General features: G+C 55.9%; 3 protein-coding genes across 13 annotated transcripts in view; 2 read left to right on the plus strand and 1 right to left on the minus strand.

Moving 5' to 3' along the window:
- Positions 1–76: 76 nt before the first annotated feature.
- Positions 77–10,009, plus strand: GRAMD2A (GRAM domain containing 2A). Of its 2 annotated transcripts, XM_065076306.1 has the most exons (13): positions 77–213; positions 916–1,257; positions 3,378–3,491; positions 3,616–3,673; positions 4,894–4,966; positions 5,047–5,150; positions 5,787–5,885; positions 6,765–6,836; positions 7,563–7,625; positions 8,212–8,368; positions 8,540–8,639; positions 8,726–8,833; positions 8,996–10,009. In XM_065076306.1, the coding sequence occupies exons 3-13, from the start codon at positions 3,388–3,390 to the stop codon at positions 8,997–8,999; spliced, it is 942 nt and encodes a 313-aa protein (XP_064932378.1). In that variant the 5' UTR covers positions 77–213; positions 916–1,257; positions 3,378–3,387; the 3' UTR covers positions 9,000–10,009. The 2 variants fall into 2 exon arrangements, with proteins under 2 accessions (XP_064932378.1, XP_064932379.1); XM_065076307.1 differs by lacking the exon at positions 77–213 and having other exon boundaries at positions 8,726–8,868.
- Positions 10,010–12,212: 2,203 nt separating this feature from the next.
- Positions 12,213–18,566, minus strand: SENP8 (SUMO peptidase family member, NEDD8 specific). Of its 3 annotated transcripts, none has more exons than XM_065076308.1 (2): positions 18,413–18,566; positions 12,213–13,888 (listed from the first exon to the last, which is right to left on the minus strand). In XM_065076308.1, exon 2 carries the CDS (start codon positions 13,843–13,845, stop codon positions 13,207–13,209), a length of 639 nt encoding a protein of 212 aa, XP_064932380.1. In that variant the 5' UTR covers positions 13,846–13,888; positions 18,413–18,566; the 3' UTR covers positions 12,213–13,206. The 3 variants fall into 3 exon arrangements, with proteins under 3 accessions (XP_064932380.1, XP_005513362.1, XP_021136335.1); XM_005513305.3 differs by lacking the exon at positions 18,413–18,566 and adding an exon at positions 18,244–18,401; XM_021280660.2 differs by lacking the exon at positions 18,413–18,566 and adding an exon at positions 14,080–14,193.
- A 38-nt stretch (positions 18,567–18,604) lies between these two features.
- Positions 18,605–21,911, plus strand: part of MYO9A (myosin IXA) — a 160,932-nt gene continuing 157,625 nt past the window's right edge. For all 8 annotated transcript variants that reach the window (XM_065076277.1, XM_065076270.1, XM_065076273.1 and 5 more), the window contains exon 1: positions 18,605–18,751. The gene's annotated coding sequence lies outside the window, so the exon portion shown is untranslated. The remainder of the gene's footprint in view (positions 18,752–21,911) is intronic.

The raw sequence follows: 21,911 nt of genomic DNA on the forward strand, positions 1-21,911 counted from the left end.
ACATCCAGGCTCCGTGTGTTCCCGTCAGCGGGCGGAACGCGGAGGCGGCGGTGGGCGGGGCGCTGGGGCCGGCGGCAGCGCCAGCCTCCAATGGGACCGCGCGGCGAGGGTGGGGCGTGGCGGCGGGCGGCCATTGGGCGTGCGCCGAAGCGCCGCGCGGAGGCTGTGCGCGCGGGGCATGACGGCGGCGGGCGGCGCGGGGCGGGCGCGCAGGTACGGGCGGGGGAGCGCGCACGGGCCGGGGGCTCTGGGGCCGGGGGCTCTGGGGCCGGGGGCTCTGGGGCCAGGGCCGGCCGGGAGCCGCGGGGCAGCGCCGGGAGCCGCGGGACGCTTCCCGGCTGCCGCCGGGGAGCGCGGTGCCAGCCGTCGGTCTGCGCCCGGCCGGCCGGCGGCGGCGTCGCGCTGTGAGGGCAGCGCGGAACTAGCGAGGCCCCTCCCTCCCCCCTCACCTCACCTCACTGAGGGGACGGGCCGGCCCGGGGGGTCCCGCGGCTGCGCGGCCCGGGAGCCGCCGGCCCTGGCTGTGGGGAGGCGGGGAGGCCGGGACTGGCCGCGGGGGCTGCCCCAGCGGGGCTGGGTGCTGGGCGGCGGCCGAGCCGTCCCGGCCGGTCCGAGCCCCACCGGGGCCGGGAGGGAACGGGGACCCGGGGCTCCTCGTAGCCCGGGGCTCCTCGTAGCGCGGGGCGCTGAGAGCGGCGCCCAGTATACCCCAGCGTCCCGGGCACTGGAGCGATCCTGGGGCCGAGGCCTTGGGGCTCGCCCGGGCCGCGACCCGCGGGGCGCGGAGTCGCGGGCAGGTGGGTCCCGAGGGGCAGCGAGGGCACCGCCCGCAGCCCCGGGGCGCTGGGCCCGGGGACACACCCGCTCCGTCCCGTCTGTCCCTCCCTCCCTGACCTCCTGCCTCTCTCCTGACAGCGCCGCTCGGCACCGGCCGTTCCCCTCCAGCATCCTCGGCGGTGGCTCCGCTCCAGCAGCCGACACACGGGATTGAAATGACCTTGAACGCCGGGAACAAGGGCAGCTCGCCGGATCCCGCCCGGGCTTGCTCGGGCCGAGGCAGCCCGGTTGCAAGAGCCTCCCCCCGCCTCTGATCCTCTTTCTTTTTTTTGGGAGGCAAAATCCCCGTCTTGCTCTCTCTCGCCTGCACCGTGCGCTTCCCCCTCGCTTGCGCCGGCAGCGGGGAGGGGATCCAGCGAAAATCCAACGCCGCCGGAGGAGCTCGTACCGGACACTTCCCAGGACGGATCCCAGTGCTGCGTAAGGGGAGGGAGATGCTGACCTGTGGGGAGGGAAAAGCTCTGGGCTTCGCTTGGCGAAGCTGGGGGTCTGGGGAGCCTGTGCGGGCAGGGGGCGAGTGTCATCGGCAAGTCATATTTTCCCTTTTCTGGGACTTCCTGCTCCCGCCTTGTTTTGGGGGCTCTGCACTCTCGCTGTTCTTGCTCAGCTTGTGTTTTGCGATGCTCAGGATTGTGGTTTTCCTGCAGGAGCAGCCTCCTGCTAAAACATTCCACGAGGAGGGTGACGGTGTGAGGTGCTAAGGGAGTGATTTCCTCCCTGCGCTGGTTCTGGAAGCGGCTCTTGGCAGGGACATCTCCCAACCTGATCTTATCTCGCACTCCTGAACTCCGGATCCCCACCCCTGCCGCACCTGAGCTGTGACAGAGCGAGATCTGGAGAGGGGACATGCGGCAGCTGCTGTAGCGCCTCTGCTGGGGCTGAGGATGCTCCTCCAGCCCCCAGACCCTCCCTGCAGCCACCCGGTGCCAGCGCTCTGTGTGGGGACCCTCTGACCTGGCATTTGTCCCTTGTGGTGACTATATGAGGGAGAGAAAGCTGGAACAGGACCGCGCAACACTTCAAAGTGCTCTCCAGCCTCTGTACCTTCTCGTTTTAGGGAATTTCCGTGTTTCGTCACACCAGGGATGTTTCTCGATGCCCCAAGTCGGGGGGTGCCTCTCCCCGTCCCCTGCGCGGTGCCCCTTGGCCCCGGTTCGGGTTAAATCCGCTCGCCCGGATTAAGCAGTGCGACCGCTTGGGGATTTAAGGGATGACGTGGGGGAAGCTGGAGCGGGCTGAACTCTGGAGGGGGAGGCTCTGCAGCGGGTCAGAGCCCCTTTTCCAGCACAGGGGAAGGGGAAGGAGGGTCTGGTGCCCCCACGGTACGAGTTTGGGCTGAGGGCAGCGTGGCATCACCTGGCAGACGGCGTTTGCGGTACAGGGTGTCCGAGGAATCAGTCAGGGAAAAAGCCTTTTGGTGCAGTGCCAAGTGGTGTGATTTTGGTGCTTTTTGTCAGCAGAGTCTCCCATCCATTCCAGACACATCCTTTAACCTGAGCTTTTCCTAAAAGTACCCAAAATCTCAGTGTGTTTGAGCTGTCCCCACGGTGCTCAGGCTTTGGGCAGCTTGTTTGCTTTGTGAGGGTCCAGGAGCTGGTTCCCAGCCCTATCCTAAACGCACCACACCGGTGACTTGTGTCTGGTTTCTCTGCAGCCCTGTGTACGTGCTGCATCTCCTGGGAGCATCTCGTGTGGGTCCGTCACATCGAGATGGCGTTTCGCTCAGGCCCCCGAGGCTGCGGGGACATGGCAGCTTGTGTGGCTTCATCTTGGGCTTCGTTGGGGTGCAGCACCCTGAGTTTGTGGGGGATTATTTAGATGGATTTCCCTTCGATTGAGCCATTGGAACAGGAGCAGGGGGCGTCTGGGGAAGCACAGGGCAGCGCAACAGCCCCCCTCTTTCTGTAGGAAACGGTTTGGGGTGACTTCTCCACACCGGGACGCGCTCCAGCTCCCCGCTCGTCCTGCCCAAAGCCCAACGGCTCGACTGTCCCTGCGTGCGGTTCGCAGAGGGAAAGAAGCGTCCCCTTTCTGCCCGCTGGGCGATAACCTTCCCTGCGCGGCGCTGCGAGCGTGTTTACTTTACCTGTCGCGGCCGATAAGCGCCTCTGATAAAACTGATAGGAAATAACGGGCTTTAATGAGAGGGGAGCAATTAGAGGCAGGAGGCGGTGCCTTCAGCGCTGGCGCTGCCCTGGGAAGATGTTTTGCCCACACAGAGGAGCAAAATCTTCACCACCCCAGGGAGTTGCATGATTTTTCCCGTCTCAGCGCGGTGGCCGGGGGAGAGGCCCCTCTTTGGAGGGTGTTATCTGAGGGAGCTGCAGCTCGGTTGTGAGTGCCAACGAGTTCCTGGCGAGAAATGCCCCCTTTTTGTTGTTTTTTTCCTCCGCGTGACTTGAGAAATCGCAGAAATATTCGTGCTGTCCTTGGGCGGCAGAGATACGAGCGTCTCTGTGCAATCAGGGTTCTACAGCTCTGAAACGCGCCTCTCCGCTCTCCCTTCCTTTTGGGGGGGACTGACGAGCTTCTCCTCGCAGCGCCAAACTGATGCATGAAAAAGCAGCTCCCCTGAAGAGCCCCGAGCCCATGCACGGCCGTGACAAGCTGGAGGCATCGCACAAGGAGAAGAGTTTGGATTCCCTCGACGGCAGGTGAGGCACAGCAGTCAAGTCTTTGCCCCTTTTCCTCCCTTTCCCACCTCCCCACGTGTTTTCGGGAGCGAGTGAGACACCTGAGGCTCTTCGTTTACCTGATTATTATTACTTCTCTCTCCAGCCTCCACCTGAACGAGGCCCTAAAAGATGAAGAGATCAAGAAGTGCCACCGGGAAGTGGTAAGTTGTCAGCTTCTCGAGCAGTTGGGATGGTTCATTGTAGCCTGGCCTTGGCTGTTTGCTGTGGAGGAGCCTGATGGTGATTTTGTGTGGCCCCTGCAAATGCTTTTGGGGTTTTCTATCAAAAACAAAGGAAAATCTTGCCTGTGAGCAGCTCCATTCCTCTCCGTTTGAACCTTTTTGGTTGCTCTCATCGTGCCCCGAGTAAAGCTGTAGGTCTGTCTGCTAACCAGAGACGCTCTGCAAGAAGGAGGAGTGGACGAAGGAGGCGATTTCCCTTTCCCTGCAAAAAAAGACGGAGGAGAAGAACATTTTACTGATTATTTAGAGGCATTTGGGAGGGTTATGAGGCACCAACAGGTCTGAGCTGAGGCTGAGGGGCGTTGCTTTTGGTGGTGATGCCACATGCCTCCCTGTGTCCCCGCAAATAGCCCTGAAATGCTCCTGCTGGCATCTCCATGTCCCTCTGGGGATGTCTAAGCCGAGCCCAGGTGCTGCTGAGCCTTGATCCTCTTACAAGGTGCATGGAGCGGAGGTGACCTTGTCACCGCAGGCAGGAGGGGGCTCTGCCCACGCTGCTGCCCACAGACCAACCGTGCTGCCCCCAGGGCCCTTCCAGGATCTCCCCTCGTCCCTCAGCTTTTGGGTGGCAGCCGTCACCACCACTGGGACACCCGTGTCCCCTGGAGGTCCAGGGCGCACAAATCTGCCTTCCGGGGACTAATTGAGCGGATTTACGGCAACGTGTTGAACCGCTTCGGAGCTTTTACCTGCTAAACAGAATTGTTTGAGGGTGAAGCTCCCGTGGCGGCTGCCGGCAGCTTTGAAGAGGCACCGGGAATATAAAAATAGCTGGATGGCGCGGCGCGATGGGCGCAAAGCAAGTGTTGTCACCGTGCCCCGAATAAGGGAAGAGCTCGAGGAGGAGGAGAGAAAAAACCGCTGGGCAAAATAAATTGCCTGCGGATGAGCCTGGGAGGAAACAGCCTCCTTGGATATCGGGGGCAATGTTGATTTGGGAGGATGGCGCAGCGTTTGGGTGCTGGACCATCCCACCCCTCTCTAATTCCCCGGCCCCGCCGGCCACAACCCAGCGGGACCCCCCTGCGCCGCTCCCGGGTGCGGGGGAGGGAATTAGTTTTGCGGGAGGGTGTTTTATTTTTATTCAAGGGGAGCTTTTTATCATCAAGGTCACCGATTAACTTTTGCTTCGTTTTCAGGCCGCTAGCAAGTACAACTCGCAGTACCACAAGCTGTTCAAGGACATCCCGACGGAGGAGAGCGTGCTGAAAGGTGGGTGACCGGCACAGGACGGGCGCGGGGGCGGCAGGTCACGGCACCCAGCCCGCCATCCCCGTCTCTCCGCTTTGCAGTTTGCTCCTGCGCCCTCCAGAGAGACATCCTCATCCAGGGGAGGCTTTACATCTCCCCCAACTGGCTCTGCTTCTACGCAAACCTTTTTGGGAAAGACATCAAGGTAATGTGGGGGCCTGTTCACCCCCATTATCCCCTTCCGCACCCAGAAACGCCGTGAAAAGCCTCCGACGCGAAGGGGAGCGTGGCTGTGCCTCCCCCTGCGGCATCCGCCTGGGGAAGCCAAATACTGGTTTGGTTTAAAATTCCCTGATGCAAAAGCCGCAGCAGAGTTTGAAGGAAGATCAAAGGTTTCGGGGTGGGGGGAGATTTAAATTCCTCTTGGCTTTTCTCCTTGATTTACAATGTGATGTTTCCCTGTTAGTCTTGTGGCTGATGAGGATCTCAGGGAGAGACTGCTTCTTAAACTGGGCTGAAGAGCTGAATTATTTATATCAGCCGCTTTAAACAAATACCTGATGGAAGTACAGGGCTGCAACCAAGTTATAAATTAAATCCTGCCTGATATTTAACCCTCCCCTGGTTTGCAGGTGGGGGCTCTCGCAATGGGAGACTCCCTGGATGATGTGTCCTCGTTGTTTTGATTGAGTAGAAACCACCGCTGAGCCGAGATTAACGTGCGGGGGATGCTGTGACCTTTAATAAAAAATAAGGAGATGCTGAATCCCTGTGTTGCTTGTGTTGTAATTATAGTAGTTAAATCCCTGCCCGTCCCTGTGTATTTTGTTTTGCCCTGCAGGTTGTGATCCCGGTGGTTTCCGTGCAGCTGATCAAAAAGCACAAGACAGCTCGGCTGCTGCCCAACGGCTTGGCCATCACCACCACCGCCAGCAGAAAGGTAACGCGGGGCTTCCAGCGTCGGGACCCGGCTTCGCCGCGGTAAAACCTCAGCTGGGGGATGCCCTGCGCCGAGCCGGTTGTGATTTGAGAGCGGGGAGTGAAGCGGTTCCCATCCCTGGCTGAACGCGGGGGCTGGTTGGGAAGCTTTGCTTTTGTTTCTGAATTTCGCTTTGTTTCTGGGCGAAGCCAAGCCCGAGTGAAACTCAGCTGAGCTTGACAAATCCCTGCCAGGCTCAAATAAAACCTTTAAACTCCTTAAACACGAGCAGGGGAAGGGCTTGCGCCGGTGCCCAATGCTGGCTGCAGGAAAACATGGTTAAGGGGCTGAATTTCCAGCTTTTAAATCATGTTGTGTGTTGTCTGATGCACAGAGCTTCCCAAGGAGGGGGTTATTCCTGCGGTGTTTTGGGAGGGGGTTATTCCTTCGGGATTTGGGAGGGATTTATTTCAGCAGGGGGTGGGACAAGGCAGGATTTGGGCGCACAAAGTGATGCGGTTCCGAGGCCACACTGGGCTCAGCATCGGGCACAGTGAACGCTGCCCCGTGTCCCCTTGCTGCCCCCTGTCCCCTCGTACTGATCCTTGGGGACATTTTCGGTTGCTCCCAGCCCTGTTTGCTGCCGTGTCCCTCTCAGCTGAGCACAGGAGGCTCCATGGGGACAACAGCTGAGCGAAAGCGGCCCCAAAACCAAATCTGGTGCAGGTTTTAGCAGGCTGCAAAAATAGCAGCAGGAAAACTCTGCGGGGAGATGCCGGGGGGGATGCGGCTGCCGGAGAGGGAGATTCAAGGGCAGGACGTCTCTGCCTGTCCCCTGCCTGCGGGAAAGGGACTCGGGATATGGGGAATCTCTCCCAGCAGCTTTTCTGTCTCTTACAGTACATCTTCGTGTCCCTCATCTCCCGCGACAGCGTCTACGACGTCCTGAGGAGAGTCTGCACCCACCTGCAGGTACCCCCGCCCTGCGGCTGACGGCGTTTCCATAGCCACAGGCTCATTTTGGGCTGCGTCCTGGGGAGCAAAGCTCTTTGCTGTCGCCACGAAGGGTTTGGACCTCTCCAAAATCCCTCCCAGATGCTCTGCAGCCTCTTCCCATCGTCCCTGCTCCGCAGCGAGGTGACCTGGGACCTACCAGGGGTCTCTTCCGCGTTGTGGGTGATGGAGGCAGAGCCCAGGCTTTCCCCCAGGACACAAATATGAATTATTTATAATCTGGTAGCAATACTAGTTATGCTACTCCACACATTGTGGCTTTTCTCCCAGATCTCAAGTTTTAAGGGGAGGAAAAATGGTACAAAGTAAAACAAACGTTTTGAATTGAAAAGCATGAGGAGGCGAGAAATCTGTCAGCCTGTGAGCTGGAGAGGAGGGTCGCTGGAACCTCTTCTTCTCCTGGCCTCCAGTGACTTGGGTGACTCGGGTGACTCAGCCCTGTTGAACTGGGCAATTTATTCTTTGAAATGTGCTAAATAATCCCATTTTTCCCCCCCAATGGTTTATCCCCTCCATCAGGAGCATGTCCTGTTCTCTGCTGGATGCTTTTCTTTGTCCCCAGAGTCCCCATGCTTGGAAATTTTAAGCAGCTGCTCTTCATCAACTCCCCAGAACCTTCCAAGTTCACTTTTTTGGCTGGGGTTGAAGGCAGCACCATAACACCCGTTTCTTTCTCCCCTCCAGGTCTCAAGCAAGAAGAGCTTGAGTCTGAAGGAGCTGACGGAGGAGCCCGACGCCGTGTCGCTGGTGAGGGACAGGGCAGTTTTGGGAGTGGGAGGGACCCCCATGGGGTTTAACGCTGTCCTGGCACATGGAGGTTCGGCAGCCGCCAAAGGTCGTGTGAGGATGCAGCTGTCGCCTTTGTAGCTTGTCCCCTGGGATCCTCCTATCCCAGCGGATGGGTCAGGAGGACAATTTGGACAGCCCATGGTTGAGCACGAGCTGCTGACCCGGCTGGTTTGTGTCAGGGGTCTGTTTATAGACAGAAAAACTTGGGAGCGATGTGGAAAATGCTCCCGCCGGCTGATGGCGTTTGCAGCTGTGAACACGGATAACGGGCTGGAATCGGGGTTGAATTATCCAAAAATCTGTAGGGTGAGCAGGTAGCCAGGAGGCTGGGGCAGATGTGGGGTGTGTTGGGAGGTCCTTCCTATGGCAGGAGGAACCTGTGTCCCCACGGGGCCACCATGGAGGGACCAGCTCCCCCCAGGATGATGTTTTGGAGATGCTGGAAGGTTTGAGTCCTAATCTGGTCCCACCATGTCCTCGATGCCGCCAGTTCTGTGGGAGAAGCTGCTGCTGGCGGTGCGGCTCACCCGAGGCTGTTCCGCAGGAGGTGATCGTCCCTGAGGGCAAGTGGAGGAAGGTGTCACCCGCTTCGCTGTCACTGTCACTACCAGATGCTGACTACCAGTGCATTCACCGCACGTCCGTCAGCAGCCTGAGCGCCAAGGAGAGCTCCTTCACCTCCGAGGAGCCCCTGGTTTCGGGTGAGGGCTGCGTCTGACGCGGGGACGTGGGTTGCGTCCTGTCCCACACACGGCACTGGGTGTAAACGTCCGTAAATCTGTGTTCGTCTGTCCTCCGTGCTCGCGGGACAGGCAGGGCTGAGGCAGCGGGTTGGTTATCGCCGCGCTGCTGACGCTCACCTTGCGTTTCAGAAAGTGCCATCAACACCGAGGAGGAGCTGGAGGTGGAGCAGAGTTGCGTGGCGGAGCTGAGACCCTCCGACTACCAGCTCCTGAAGATCTTCATCGTGCTGTAAGTTCGCTGAGGCGGGGAGAAGAAGGGGTTCCACACCAGGAACGTCTGTCTGAGCGCTTGTGCTTGTTCCTCCCCGCTCGCAGCATCTGCCTCCTGGTCGTGTCCTCCTCCTACCTGGCGTTCCGCATCTTCCGTCTGGAGCAGCAGCTCTGCTCCTTGAACCGGGACTACCTCTCCCGCGGGCACAGGAGGTGAGGGACCCTCGGGGACGCTTCAGGGTGACACTGTGAGTCGAGAACCTGAGGGATGTGGTGCAAAGAGCAACGGCTCCGCTCCGTGACACGTCCCAGGGATGTGTTGTCCTTTGTCCCGTGCTGGGCTACAGTGCCTCTCACCCCGCTCTCTGCTTGCAGGTGACCGTCACCCCCAGCGCTGGCTGAGGATGGACGGATGCCGCGACTGTGACACCCTCCGTACGGATCCCGGTGCTGCGTCCGCCCGCTGTGACTGTCGCGTGTGGCCCGGCTTTCTCTCAGCTGGTAAAATGGGACCAAGTATCATCTCTCTTCCTCCGGGCACCCGCTCCCGGCGGGACGGCCTGGCCGGCTCACGGCCACCGGTGCCGACTGCCCGTCCCCCTGGAAACCCATTTTCTCCCCGGGACGCTGCTGCGCCGTAGCGCTGGACGATGGCTCGGGGCTGCCGAGTGCTTGGACCTCCCCTGAGGACTTGCTGCTAAAACGGGTGCCGGTTTTTATTCCAGAGTTAAGTTTTTCTTGTGAAAAGACTACCATAGGCTCGCCGGGAACCCCGAAACAATGCGGATGAGTTGCTGCTGCTGCTCTGGGTGAAGCCCGGGCAGCGGCTTTGGGCTGGCCCCTGGAGGCATGTCCTGAACTCTGCGGGGACAGTGCGACAGGGGCCACCAGCCCTGTGGGTGTCACTTCTCCCATCACCCAGGGGTGGGGGTACAATCCAGGGCCCCCCTCAGCTCTTCTCTCCTGGAGCACGGGGGCATCTTGCGGTGTGTGTGTGTCCCTGCAAAGCACTTTAGGGTCCCCCCCGCCAAGACCAAGTGTCCTCACCGGGGACCACACCTGGGCACGGTGCTGGACCGGGGCTTCATTAGCCCTATTGCCTCGTTAAGGCGTCTCGACAGCATCCGGGTGAATGTCCCGGATCGCGATATGTCCGTGTCCTGGTCACTGTTTATCTCGTCACCACGCGTATTTGTCCCCAGCCTCCCCCGGGAGCGCGCTGGGGTGGCAGGTGATACCTGTGGGATTTATTCTGATCTTTCTTTCCTGTTTTTTGGGAACTACAAGTGCTGATGGGGCCAAATCCCCGCGCCCTGGGGGCAAGAGCTCGCTGCTCCCTCTGGGCTCGGAACGGCTTTTACATGAAAATAAACCCAGGATTTTCTAGCACGCCTGTCTGCTGGCAGCGTCCTTGCGGTGGTGCCGGGCTGGCAGCCCCGAAATGGGGGTGTCCCAGACCCCTTCTCTGGCCACGTCCTCAGGAAAGTGGATGACATGGGGACAGCCTTGTCCTTGTGTGGGCTTGGGGACAAGTGGCATCGCTTTGTTGTCCCTCTGTGACAGCACTGGTGCACTTGGGTGCTCCTCTGTCACCTTGGCCATGCTGGAGGGGACACCAGGTTGGGGCTGCTGGGGACCAGGGGCGGCTTTTTGGGGAACCCAGGGCCGGCTTTTTGGGGAACCCAGGGCCAGGGATGCTGCAGGTGTAGGGGATGGGGAGGGTTATTTTCACTAGATGGCAGCAGAGACTGGGGGATGTGACACTCAGCTGGTGGCAGGGGACACTGGGGACAGTGGATGCCTGGGGAGGGTGCTGAGCTGCAGCCCCATCCTGCTGGGGTGAGCAGGGTGAGCCTTCCTCCTCCTCCTCCCTTAGCATCCACAACCCGAATCCCGACCCCACCTGCAACAAAATGCACAAAAACAGGTGAAATGCATGAAAATGGCTCGACTCAAAAGCCACAGCGGAGGGACTGAGCAGGGACCAGGGGGGTGTCAGGCTGTTTTTTTGGGGAGATGTAGCATCCTGGGGTGCCAGGGAGTGGGTCTGTGGTTCTGCCACCTTTCTGGTTAAGTTATCGAAGCTGCTTCTTCAAAGCCCCAGGGAGGTTGTGGAGTCTCCTTCCCTGGAGACATTCAAAACCCGCCTGGACATGTTCCTGTGCGACCTCACGTAGGTGTTCCTGCTCCAGCAGGGGGATTGGACTGGATGATCTTTTGAGGTCCCTTCCAATCCCAAACATACTGTGATACTGTGATACTGTGAGTCACGGAGCTGCCGGAGCCTTTGGTTTTGTGGGACCTGCCCCACTCGCTCTGCCACTGCGGCTGCCCAAATGGCTTTGGAGGGTTTTGGGTTGTTTTTCTTTCCTAAAAATAAGTTGGTGCTTAACGTGTTCAACCTCAAAGTGGGGTTTATGGCCCCAAAAATTAGGTTTGGTTGTTTAGGATTGGGGTGTTTTTTGGTTTTGCATGCCCAGCCTGGTGTTTCTTGGGTGCTGCCAACACAAAGCAGGTGCATGGGGTCCCTTGTCCCCAGTGGTGACAGCCACCTCCGCCTCTTTGGTTAAAGCTGGCAGTGGGACAATGGGTGCTGTCAGCTGACGTTGAGGAGGCGTGGAGGAGCCCCTGATGTGATTTTGGGGGGTCCCCGCTGCCGGGAGCCGGTTGCAAGGCTCTGGTTTTGTTTTCCAGCCGGTGTTTGCTCTCCTGGCGCCGCCCTGCTTGAGCTTATTTGCTTTCCTTTGTGTAAAGAAATGCCACGTACAATCCTCGGGTGCAGGAAACGTCGCTGGGTGCTCATCCTGCACCCTGCCTGGTCCTTCGGGGATGAGGACGAGGAGCTCGAGGTGTCCCCTGCTTGAGCACCCACCATCCCACTGCTCCTCCTTGTCCCAAACTGACCCCTAAAAATAGGATTAGGAGATTAAATCAGCCTGTGCAGCCTCCCCGCTCTCACACACGGCGCTGGCGGTGTTGTCCCCAGGTTTGCCGGCTGCTCGGTGTCACCCGCAAAGCTGCTGCCAGACCTGCAATGTCACAACCTCGCAGCTGCGACACCGGGAGCCACTAGTGGGTACCGAAAACATGAGACGCTGCTGACACGTGGATGGTTCCGTGTGAGGTTTATTCCGGAGCCTACCACGGTGGCAGTGACATTGGTGTCTCTGGAGAAGCCCCGTGTCCCTTTGGTGAGCAGCTCGATGCCATTTCGGCTCCATCCCAGCGGTGGAAGGGTTTACCGGGGTGGGCCGGCGCTCGAAGAGCTGCCCCGACCTCATTTTGCCCCTCTGTGTTTGCTCAGGTATGTTGGGAGAGCCCGGGCTGGGGCTCAATATAATAATCCAACATTTCAAATTCAAAATAATCCTTCCCTCTCTTCAGTGGGTCGTATTTAACCAGGATTTCCCTGCTCCGTGGTGGGGTTTGGTTGCTCTACCTGACCCCACCTGAGCAACCTTCTCTTTGCTTCTCGTGACGTTAGAGATCACCTCTTATCCTGTAACGATATCCCATTTTTCTGTCACCCCCCATCTATCTTTTAACAAGAGGATCTGCTTTGAGACCCCACCAACCAGCACAGGAGGAAAAGTGGTTTGAATAGAATTTTATTAAGGATTTTTTGGGCTTCGAGGAGACTGTGGTTATCTTTGGCTTTTCCACCTCAAACTCCAGCCTTTTGTTCTCCCTGGTGTGTTTTTAATCTCGAGTGACAGAACTGGTTTTGTGCTGGAGGAAGCAGCGGCCGCCTCGTCCGCTCTGAGCAGGGCGAGCGCTAACGAGGGAGCGCTAACGAACCTGCCCCGAACGGAGACGACCTGAAATCATACGGAAAAAGAAAACAACTTCAAAGAGTAAGTGTCGCTTTTCATCTCAATTAACTTTCCTTTCCTAGGATTGGGTTTCTCAGCTCCCTATTAATCTTCCAGCAGTTCAGAGGCAGATTTTAATTTCTAATAAGAGCAAGCAGGGGTTGGGGACAAGGAAAAAGCTATTCCTATTCAGCTTAGGAGCACTTATCTGAAGAAAACCTATTTTCTTTCTATTTCTTTAATTAATCATAGCATTTCCTTTGGAATCTCGTCTTTTGATATCATTGCCATCTTTTCGGGGTAAAAACCCCTTGCTGCTCAAGCCCAAACTGCTCCAATACCAACAGGGAGGCACAAATTAGAAATAGTTATGATAAAGCATTTGGGGGTTTGGTTTTGAAGGGTGTTTGCTAAACCTGGCTTGGAACAGCGATGCCTAGAGCCAATTAAAGCCACCTAACGATGACATGCTGGGCAAGGCGAGAAGTCCCTTCAGCACCCCCTTTTGCCCCAGCAATTAGTGTAAAAATTCACCGCGGAGAGGATTTATTTGAAAGCAAAGTGATTTTTCTGGTTAATTTCCCGAGGGGACTAAGGCTTTTCCAGGGGGGAGCAGGGTGTTTGGGGGGTGTAGCCATGCTGGAGGGGTGACATTCTTCTTCTTTGGGCCAATCCTGCGCATGGGCATCTCCCTCAGGCACTGGAGGTGCTGCCTCGCGGATGGGGAAGGCAGTTTTGGTTTTTGGGGAGGGGAGCGTTGGAGCCGCATCGCGCTCACTTCTGCGCCAGCTTCATGATGAGGCTTTTCCACTCCGCTCTCTTCTGCGTGATGTAGGAGGGGGTGAGGAGCTGCAGCAGAGGCTCCGGCCGCTCCCCGAGGTGTCCCTGACAAACAGCCTCCGCGTTGCAGATCACGTACATCCCGCAGTCGTAGCTGTTCTGCTGGGCGGGCGCCTTCTCCTCCACGAAGGCGGCTTTGCCCCCTCTCTTGCCCAAAAAGCTCTCCAGCTTCCCCGCCACTTGCTTGGCGTGGAAGGAGTTGCATTTACTGTGAGAATCGTAATGGGAGAAGCAGTTTTTGTCCCTGAAATAAACCAGTAAGCTCCAGTGGGAGCCCCCAGCGACCTGGTTGGAGTTATCGTTGATGGGTAAGAACACCAGGTTCTTGCGGAGAAGGTCCAGCGGTTGGAGGAATATGGCTATTTCTTCCTGACTAAGGGCACATTTAATGAACTGAGCCACTTCGGGGCTGATGAAACAAACCTGCTCGTGAAACTCTTGGAACTGGTGGTTGGCGAAGTACTCGAAGGCGAAGCCGATGACGCGATCGTTAAGCCAGTTTGGGGGTTCCAGCAAAGCCACGTCCGACTGCCGCAGCAAACTGTCCATGTAACTGAGAACAACGGGGTCCATCCTGCGCGGGTCGGGGCTGCGGCACTCCGGGAATCCGCGAAAGCTGAAACAGAGGAATTAAGGAATTAGATCCCACGTGGGACAAGATCCAGCACAACAAACATTTTGGGGAGCAAAGCCCATGTTTCCCAGGCGGATATTTGCGGGAGCAGATGGAGGACGCGCCGTTCCTCTGCTCTCGGAGCCGTGCGTGGCTCCCATCAGATAGAAACCTCGCGTCGCTGTGATCTTCACCTCAAAGCAAAGCGATTTCAAAGCAGTTCCTGCTTGGGAATGTCGGGCACGCCTTCAGTTCCGCGCTTCGCACAGAAACCGTACGTCACCCACGAGAAGCCCGTGGGTGTTCTGGTGTTTCGGTGTCTCACTTGCACAGTGAATTCTTTGCCATCACTGCTATTCCTTAAATAAAAGCCATTCTGGGGGCTGTGTGACAGGCGTGGGTCCGTCTTGCCGCGCAGAGAGCGCCGCAGCTCGCTGCCAGACGCATGACCTGTTCCGGGAGAACCGGCCAGCCCGCCGGCACAGGAGCCTCGGCGCGGTGAGCGGGGAAAACAAAGCGAATCGAGATCCCAAACAAACCAGTTCCCCACCGTGGGAACCTTCAGGACAACTGTCTGCCTCGCCGGCAGAGATTTCAATAACAAGTGCCACTGAAGCTGGTTTGCAAAGCATCATTTTTTGGCTCAGGTGTTAGAGAAGCTGTCTAACACAGATTTTAATTCACCAAAGTTTTGCTCACAAGAGGCGAAAGCGCTCGTGGGGACACCGGGTCCCCGCAGGCTTCTGCCGGTGACATCCACCTGCGAACAAGTGACCGGTCGCACCGACCCACTCTTGCCCAACTTTTACTCTGTTATTTGTCCAGCCTACGCTCTTCCCTGTTCGTCTGCGCCCGCTTTCCACAAATTGACGCTGCTTGTCCTTAAAAAGGTGCCTGAAAGTTCCAGCAGCCGGTTCTCCCCACCCACGCGGCTGACGCTGCGCTCAAGGGACTTCGGCACATCTCCCAGGCCAGACAACTCCCGGCTCCTTTCCGTTTATCAGGTTACCCGAGTATCCACTAATTCTGGTTTTTCCACCAGTCGTATAATTCCTTTTCCTGCTGCATTTGCTGCTTTTGCGTGCTGGGGGTGTTAAAGTGTGTTTTAAGAGCGTGCTGAGAGGTGCTACTCGATGACAAAATACTGGCGCCAGAAGAGGATTTTGGGAGGAGATCTTGCGAAAAGAAACTTTTGATTTAAATCCCTTATATCCGACATGCTTTTCCTTTTGCTCTCGCATCCCCCAGCCCAGGTTTGAGCCCCCGCCGCTTGGACAGGACTGGAAATGCCGCAGTTGGGGACAGCGGTGACACGGAGCTGCTTTGGCCTCACCCTCTCCGTCAAAAACCAGCTGAGGATGTCTTAAAGCACCACGTGAAAGCTAATGACAATAAGATCGCTTTAATATGATAAATAAGACATTGATTATCTGTTAAGATAGGGGGAAATAAAACAATCAAGTCTTGTGTTGTTTACATGTTAGGAAGAAGTAGATTTGTGCTGCTTCTTGCAGCGTGAATCATGGAAACAAATCCTGGCCAGGTATGCATCCATTAAGAGAGATTTATCTCTCAGAAATCTTGGCAGGGTGACACGGCGTGCGATTTGTAAAGGGTGAAGCACGCTGCGTGTGTCACACATCGGAAGGGCCGAGGGAGAGGATCCGGGGCTTGAAAAAGCTAATTACTGTTTGTGTGTCGCTGGGAGAGCCCAGACGTGCCAAGCGGCGAGAGTCACCGAGAGGAAGGGGAGCAGTGGTTATTGACACCCAGCAAACACAATGGTGTTTGGACACGCTCCCTGCGGTCAGGAGCTCCAGCCCCTTCCCAGTTTGTGGAGAAAAACCTGTGGTATCAAAACAAACTGAAAACACCTAAACTGCGTCCCAGCAACTCCGCTGTGTGCCCGAATATCAGCTTGTTTAACTTGGGTTTAAAGGGGTCACCGCTGAAACGCTCCCCCAAATTTTCCTTTGCTGAGTGTTTTTCCTGCTTAATCTTTTCCTAGAGATGTGCGAAATCCAGCGAATCGCTTTCCAAACAGGATTACGGGCTGGGGAAGGAAGCGTGCGGCCCCTATTCTGTTAATTTTCCACTCCGCAGAAACATCGTTTGTGGTTTTTTTTTCAGTCAAGGGGAAAAAAAGACAAGACATTTGGCAGCTTTGTACAGTCAGGAAGGGAGAATGGCTCTAGCAAATGCTTAATTGCCACTAGCTACTACTTTTCGTTTTATTGCCATCTGGTATTTGTGAAACCGCTTGTCCGGGTGACTCACTGTGTGCAGCTCCAAGGAAAACCCTTCGGGCTCGGCCACCAATTCAGGTAAGCGGCAAGGACCCAAAAAGCCGGCGGGGAGGTTGTTTATTTGGGGAGAACCTCCCCGTTGAAACCAAAGATGGAGGCGGATCTGAGCATCTCCGAGGTTGAAATCCAGTTGGATCGCTCAGCATTCGCTTCCTGAAGGCGCCGGCACGCTCTGCTCAGACGTTTTCATCCAAATAGCAATAAATACTGACGCAGGCCTGGAATATTTGTTGTAGGTTGGCAACAAGAGTCTCGCTCGTTCATTTATTTGCACATTAGTGGTTGGAATTTGCGTGAATCCGTGGAATCCTCAGCTTCTCGGAGGATGAGAAAAAGGAGCAATTAGATAAAAATGTCATCAAGCCAACCAAGGTGAAACCACCTGTTTCATCTATAGACTTGAAAACGCTGCCGTCTTGCATCAACGTGGCGACAAGTCAAGTTTCGTCTCCAAATTACAACGATTTAACGTTCATAAACTGACCGGGCTCCTTTGCATCCAGGATGCAAAGCAAAACCTGTGATTTTTTGACCAAAAAAAACCCCCCAACCTATTATTTTCACAACATTAAAGGCTTTCCGTATGTAATTGTTGCTCTGAAGGCAGCACTTGAGAGCCAGGGAACGAAGCTCCCTAGTAATTGAGCGTAAATAGGCAGCGATGCAGCAAAGGATTAAGGATGAATCAGGTTCCTAAAGTCTATTTTAATAAATTAAAGGCGTTAAGAACATCCAGAGTGAGTATTTTAAGGCGCCGTGTCCCTGAACTCCTGTACCAAATTTAAAGAATGTGGAGGGAAATACCAAAAGCAGACAAATTATTCAGACGTTACCGGGGAAGAGTAGGAGGGACGGGCAAGTTTTCGGCAGCTTGACTGAGGTCTTTGGAATCAAAAGCCCCCACAATTGAACCACCAGACTGTTCCGTTTTCCTAAAAGTACAGTTTTTAGACACTGTGTCAGCGCTCTTAATAGCAGTTGTTGTTAATGGGAGCAAGATTAGAGAAGAAACATTAATTTCTACTGATCAACCCGAGCTGGGCACCAGCAGCTGAGTCTCCATCCAAACAGCCAGAGAAGAAACTCAAGTAAAATTAACTAACGCAGAAAAGAAGCGTGCTTGTCCACCCTTTTGTTAAATATAAGCGATTTCTTTACAGCCTATAGATTATGAGTCCTGTGTGATATGGAAACAGAGATTTTGTGGGTTCAACAGGTCCTGGAGGAAAACATTTATAATTTCTGTGAGCACAGGCAATGCCCAAATCTTTCAATTCCCCACAAATTCCCCAAACCAGCTGCTCCACGCATCCAAATTCCGGAATTTCGCTTTGTTTCACAACATCTCACAGGGCAGGAGACTGAAAACCAGAGGAATGACACCAAATGCTACTAAAACTAAGTTTAACTGGAAGAGAAAATAATTCAGTGAGCGGGGGATGAGTGATGGCACCGCAACGCTCCCCTAAGTAATGACGGGAAAGCCTCCGCTCATCCGAGTGACAGCGAAACAGGCGTCAATGGGTCGGATTCACCGATTTTGAGGAAAAATGTGTTCAAGAGAGAGGTGGGAAGTGCTGGGAGGGAATTTAATTTGCCTGGAAGATCTAAAGGTCACAGGGAGTTGGTGACAAGAAGGGGTTTGGTGAGAGGAAGGGGTTGGTGACAAGGAGGGGTTTGGTCATGAGAACGGGTTTGGTGACAAGGGGTTTAGCAGGAAGGGGTTTGGTGACAAGAAGGGGTTTGGTGACAAGGGGAAGGGGTTTAGTAGGAAGGGGCTTGGTGGTAAGAAGGGGTTTGGCGACAGAGGTTCGGTGACAGCGGTTCGGGTGCCGTCGCTCGGTGGAGCGGGGCCGGTGGCTCCGGGCAGGCGGTCCGGGGCGATCGGGCCCCCTGGGACATCGGGCCCGTCCCGCTGCCGGTTCTCAGGCGATCAACGGGAATCACGGGGCTGGAGCGGGACCCCGCGCTGAGCCCACTCCCTGCGAGCCCACCCCGGTGCCGGCCCGCCCCGCTTCGACACCCGCAGCGGCAACGCCGCTCTGTGTTTACCGATTTTAACCGCTTTTCCCCTCAAAACGCGCGTTGAAGCCTCAGGGCCCGGTGCGGGCCGGTACGAACCCACTATGGCCTGCAGCGGGCCCCGCACCCTCCGCCGCGGCCCCTCCGGACGCCGCTGTTTCCATGGCAACGCGTCCCCTTCCCCCCCCATCCCGCTCACCTGCCGCCTCATCGCCCGCTCGCCCTCCGCGGCACCGGCCGGTTGCTGCGCGCTGCCGTAAAGCTGGCAGCGCCGGCGTCGTAACGACCCGCCGGCCCCAGGGGTGTGAGGGGGAAGGCGGGGCGATAGGCGGGGCCAGCGGAGAGGGGCGGGGCTCTCGTTGGGGTGGGGCGCGCGCGGGCGGGCGCGCGCGGGCAGTCGGGCAGCGCCCGTGCGGCGGGAGCGCGAGCGCCCGTCCCACCCGCCTCGCGACCGCCCCTCAGCAGCGGCGCGCGGGAGCCCCCTCAGCGGCGGCGGCGGCGGCGGCGGGAGCGGGATGAGCCGCCACCCGGCACCCAGGTGAGCGGCGACGCGGGGCGGGGCGGGGGCCTCCCGGTGGGTGTGTGTGGCAGGGGGGGTGGTGAGGGGGAAAACGGCGGGCGCAGTGGTGCCGCCGCTCGCGGGTTCGCCGCGTCCCGCTCGGCGGTGAGGCGAGCGCCGTCGGAGCATCGCCCGGTAGCGCCGCGGGGCCGGCGGGCGCCTTTTGTTCGGAGCGGATGAGGGCGAGTCCCTGTGGGGGCGCGGGGCGGGTGGCGGCGGCCGGGCCCACGCGTGGCCGCCCCCCCGGGGTGCGCGGCGGCTCCGTCCTCGGGCTTCCCCACGCTGCGGGGTCGCTGCTTTTCACCAACGCGCTGCAGTTTGCACCCATTTCGGGGTGGGTCGGACACGCGAGACGCGAAAAAAAACAGCCCGGGAAAGATGGGGGGGGGCAGCTTGTCCCTCCGTTGGTGTTTCCAGTGTCACCCGTGGGGTTGCGGGCTGGCAGCACCCCCACATCCCCCACGCGTGGGGTGACAGCCCTGGCACCGCTGCGACGGCACCGGGGAGCCCGTCACGCCGCCCATCGCCAGCAACGTTGCCCGTTCCCACCCCGTCTGAACGACGCATTTCTATTTTTCAACCTGCTCCCTCGTCGCTCCGGACCGTGGTGGGAGCACTGCTCAGCTGAAGGTTAAAAACAGTCGATATTTTGTTCTGGAATTTTCCTAAATGTGGCCAAAATGGCCTTTGCTTTATCCTCACCAAAAACCCTCCAGCGTGACTCAGGGTAGGACCTGCTGCAAGTTCAGAGCCGGGCGTCTTTTTGCCCTTCTTCTTATAGACAGGCTTCTTCCTCCTCTGCTTACATTTTCATATCCTGAAATCAAGCTGAGATTAATAAAGTCGGGAGCGTGAGCTCAGCAGAAATCACGGCTTTCACATCCCTCGCTGCAGCGCGGTACCCTGCCCATCGGCGGGTAAAAATGTAATCACGTAGCGCCAGAGGGAGGAGGACAGTGCTGCCGTGGGGAGAGAAAACAGCATGGTATTTTGCTAAATTGATAACAAAGTGCTTTAATAAATTGCTTCGTAAACAGATTATTAGTTGGGGAAATGGGTTTCTGGGTTTCTCGAGCGTTTTCCCAGCTCTTTTCCCTGGGGAAGTGACAGGGGAACGTTGTCTTCTCGCCTCTCCTGACGAGACCTGTGCGGACGCGGTGGTGATGGGCTGTGAATGCTTAAGTGCGACCTTACTGAGCTGAGCTTAACCATAGGCACCAGCAAGCTCTGGTTGGGGTCGGAGAGGCAGCATTATCATTAAGAGCATTTTCTCTGTGGCCCATCATCCCAGAATCGTGTGATAATCACAATTTCCCTGATGTCTTTGAGTAAACTTACCAATTTCCGCGGCATTTATAATTTTTCTAAAGCGTTTTTGATTAAAGTAAGAGGATTTTCTTTGCGTTTTCCCTTATGAAGGCTCTCCCAGTCTTCGCTCTCACTCCTGGCTGTGATTCTTTTTCATCCCCAAGATAATTTTGGAAGCTGTCTCTCTGACTGCTGATGGTAGGGAAGGTAATTCAGCAGCCCTGGCACACAACTAGTAAGCTTTTGTTTCCTGTTCTATCAATGATGATGCAACTTTATATTTTCATTTATTTATTGCCATTGGTATGTAAATTGGGGTGGCTTTGGAGACGTCTCATCTTTATTAAAAAGGCCTATGATTCGTCAGTGGTACCTCTGAAACATCTGAAAAAAGGTTTGAATGATTTGATTCTCTTTATTTTTAAACAAGTATTAAAATATAGACTTGGCTTTGCAGAGTTATTTCTTCTGTGCCTCCTCAGCTCCAGTTACAATTTATAAAGTTCACATTTCTACCTTTTTTTTTCTTTCTTTTGCGGGGGGAGGTGGGGAAGCTGCATTTTAAGATGTAAAGGTATCAAATGGCTGACGTGACATCTGCTGTTGCAGTATCTTTTCCAAACACTGGCCCTTATATATGCCACCTAAACCCCAGACTAGCAAACCTTCGCAATCCTTTGCTAGGAAAATCTAACCATCTCAGTTTTTTTATGCCTAAATTATTTTTCTCTAGGATATTCATGGTGATTTTTAGCGAGCATTCACCATGTTTTTGGGAAAACCTCTGGGAATGTGAAGCATGTGAGGTCATGAAACCTGAGGTTACCTACGTAACTTTAATTTAGCTCATTTGGAGATAGGACTGTACTAGAAATATTGATCATAGAATTATTTGGCTTGGCTTGATTTCTGGAAGGATTTTATCGAGCTCACACGTCCCTCCTCGGCATCGCCCACAAGTCAACAGGGGGAGTACTGAGAGCACAGGGATGGTGCTGGTCCCTCCACTGGTTTGATGAGGAAGACCAGGATTCACCATCACAGCCTCAGGGTCAAGCAAGCCACATGGTTGTGAAGCCTTAAATACCGAGTCCAGCACAATTACAAGCAAATGTGATCCAAGAGCTTCCAAAGCCATTTGGGGTAGGCATAGCATGGGAATTTTCTCCCGAATTCTAGTTCTCGCTCCGAACCGTGGAGCTTTGGGGTAGAATTCCTTTAAAAATACATTTATGGGGGAGAAAACAAGGTTGCTGAGCCGCTTAGAATGTCTCAGCTGGTCAAACTCCGATTTCAGAAATTCCTGCGTCCCGCTGGTTTATAAATAAATCGGGATCACGGTCCCACTAGCATGCGACATACTCAAGAAGAATGAAGGCAGGCTGAGCGGTTTTACATAGGTCGTTTCGCTGTTGTTCGTTACGGAGTTGATGGAGCCCCCAGCCTGGTCCTGGAGGCTGGTTCTCCAAGATGGGCTGGGTGCAGGTTTTGGCTTTAGAAGTTGGGGGCTTTTTTGTGTCTTGAGGTTAAAAAGAGCATCTTATTTTCTCAGGCTTGGGCTCTGCGTGCCTGCATTTGCATAACTTCCTCTTGAGTGAACGGGATTTCTCTCCTCTCTGAAAAGTAAACATGAGCATAAATATTTAAAGGATCACAGCTTAAGTTTGCAAATTCGAGACTTTCTCTGGCATGCCTTTGGACAAAAGCAGGATCATCAGAGATTTTGGTTGTGTCTGGGTAGTTCTCTGCTCTGGGAAGAAGCTGATAATTCTTTGGGTTTCCTGCTGCAAAAATATGACGCTGTGTATTCAGGTGAGATGGCTGGGATTAT

This window comes from Columba livia, chromosome 11 (genome assembly GCF_036013475.1).
Source record: "Columba livia isolate bColLiv1 breed racing homer chromosome 11, bColLiv1.pat.W.v2, whole genome shotgun sequence".
NCBI classification, from domain to species: Eukaryota; Metazoa; Chordata; class Aves; order Columbiformes; family Columbidae; genus Columba; species Columba livia.

Excerpts from the sequence above, each read along its gene's own strand:
- GRAMD2A (XM_065076306.1), top strand. The coding sequence starts at position 3,388 with ATGCATGAAAAAGCAGCTCCCCTGAAGAGCCCCGAGCCCATGCACGGC. Across the intron at positions 4,967-5,046 it reads GGAGGAGAGCGTGCTGAAAG|TTTGCTCCTGCGCCCTCCAG; the intron begins GTGGGTGACCGG and ends TCCGCTTTGCAG. Across the intron at positions 8,640-8,725 it reads CTGAAGATCTTCATCGTGCT|CATCTGCCTCCTGGTCGTGT; the intron begins GTAAGTTCGCTG and ends CCCCGCTCGCAG.
- SENP8 (XM_065076308.1), bottom strand. The coding sequence starts at position 13,845 with ATGGACCCCGTTGTTCTCAGTTACATGGACAGTTTGCTGCGGCAGTCG.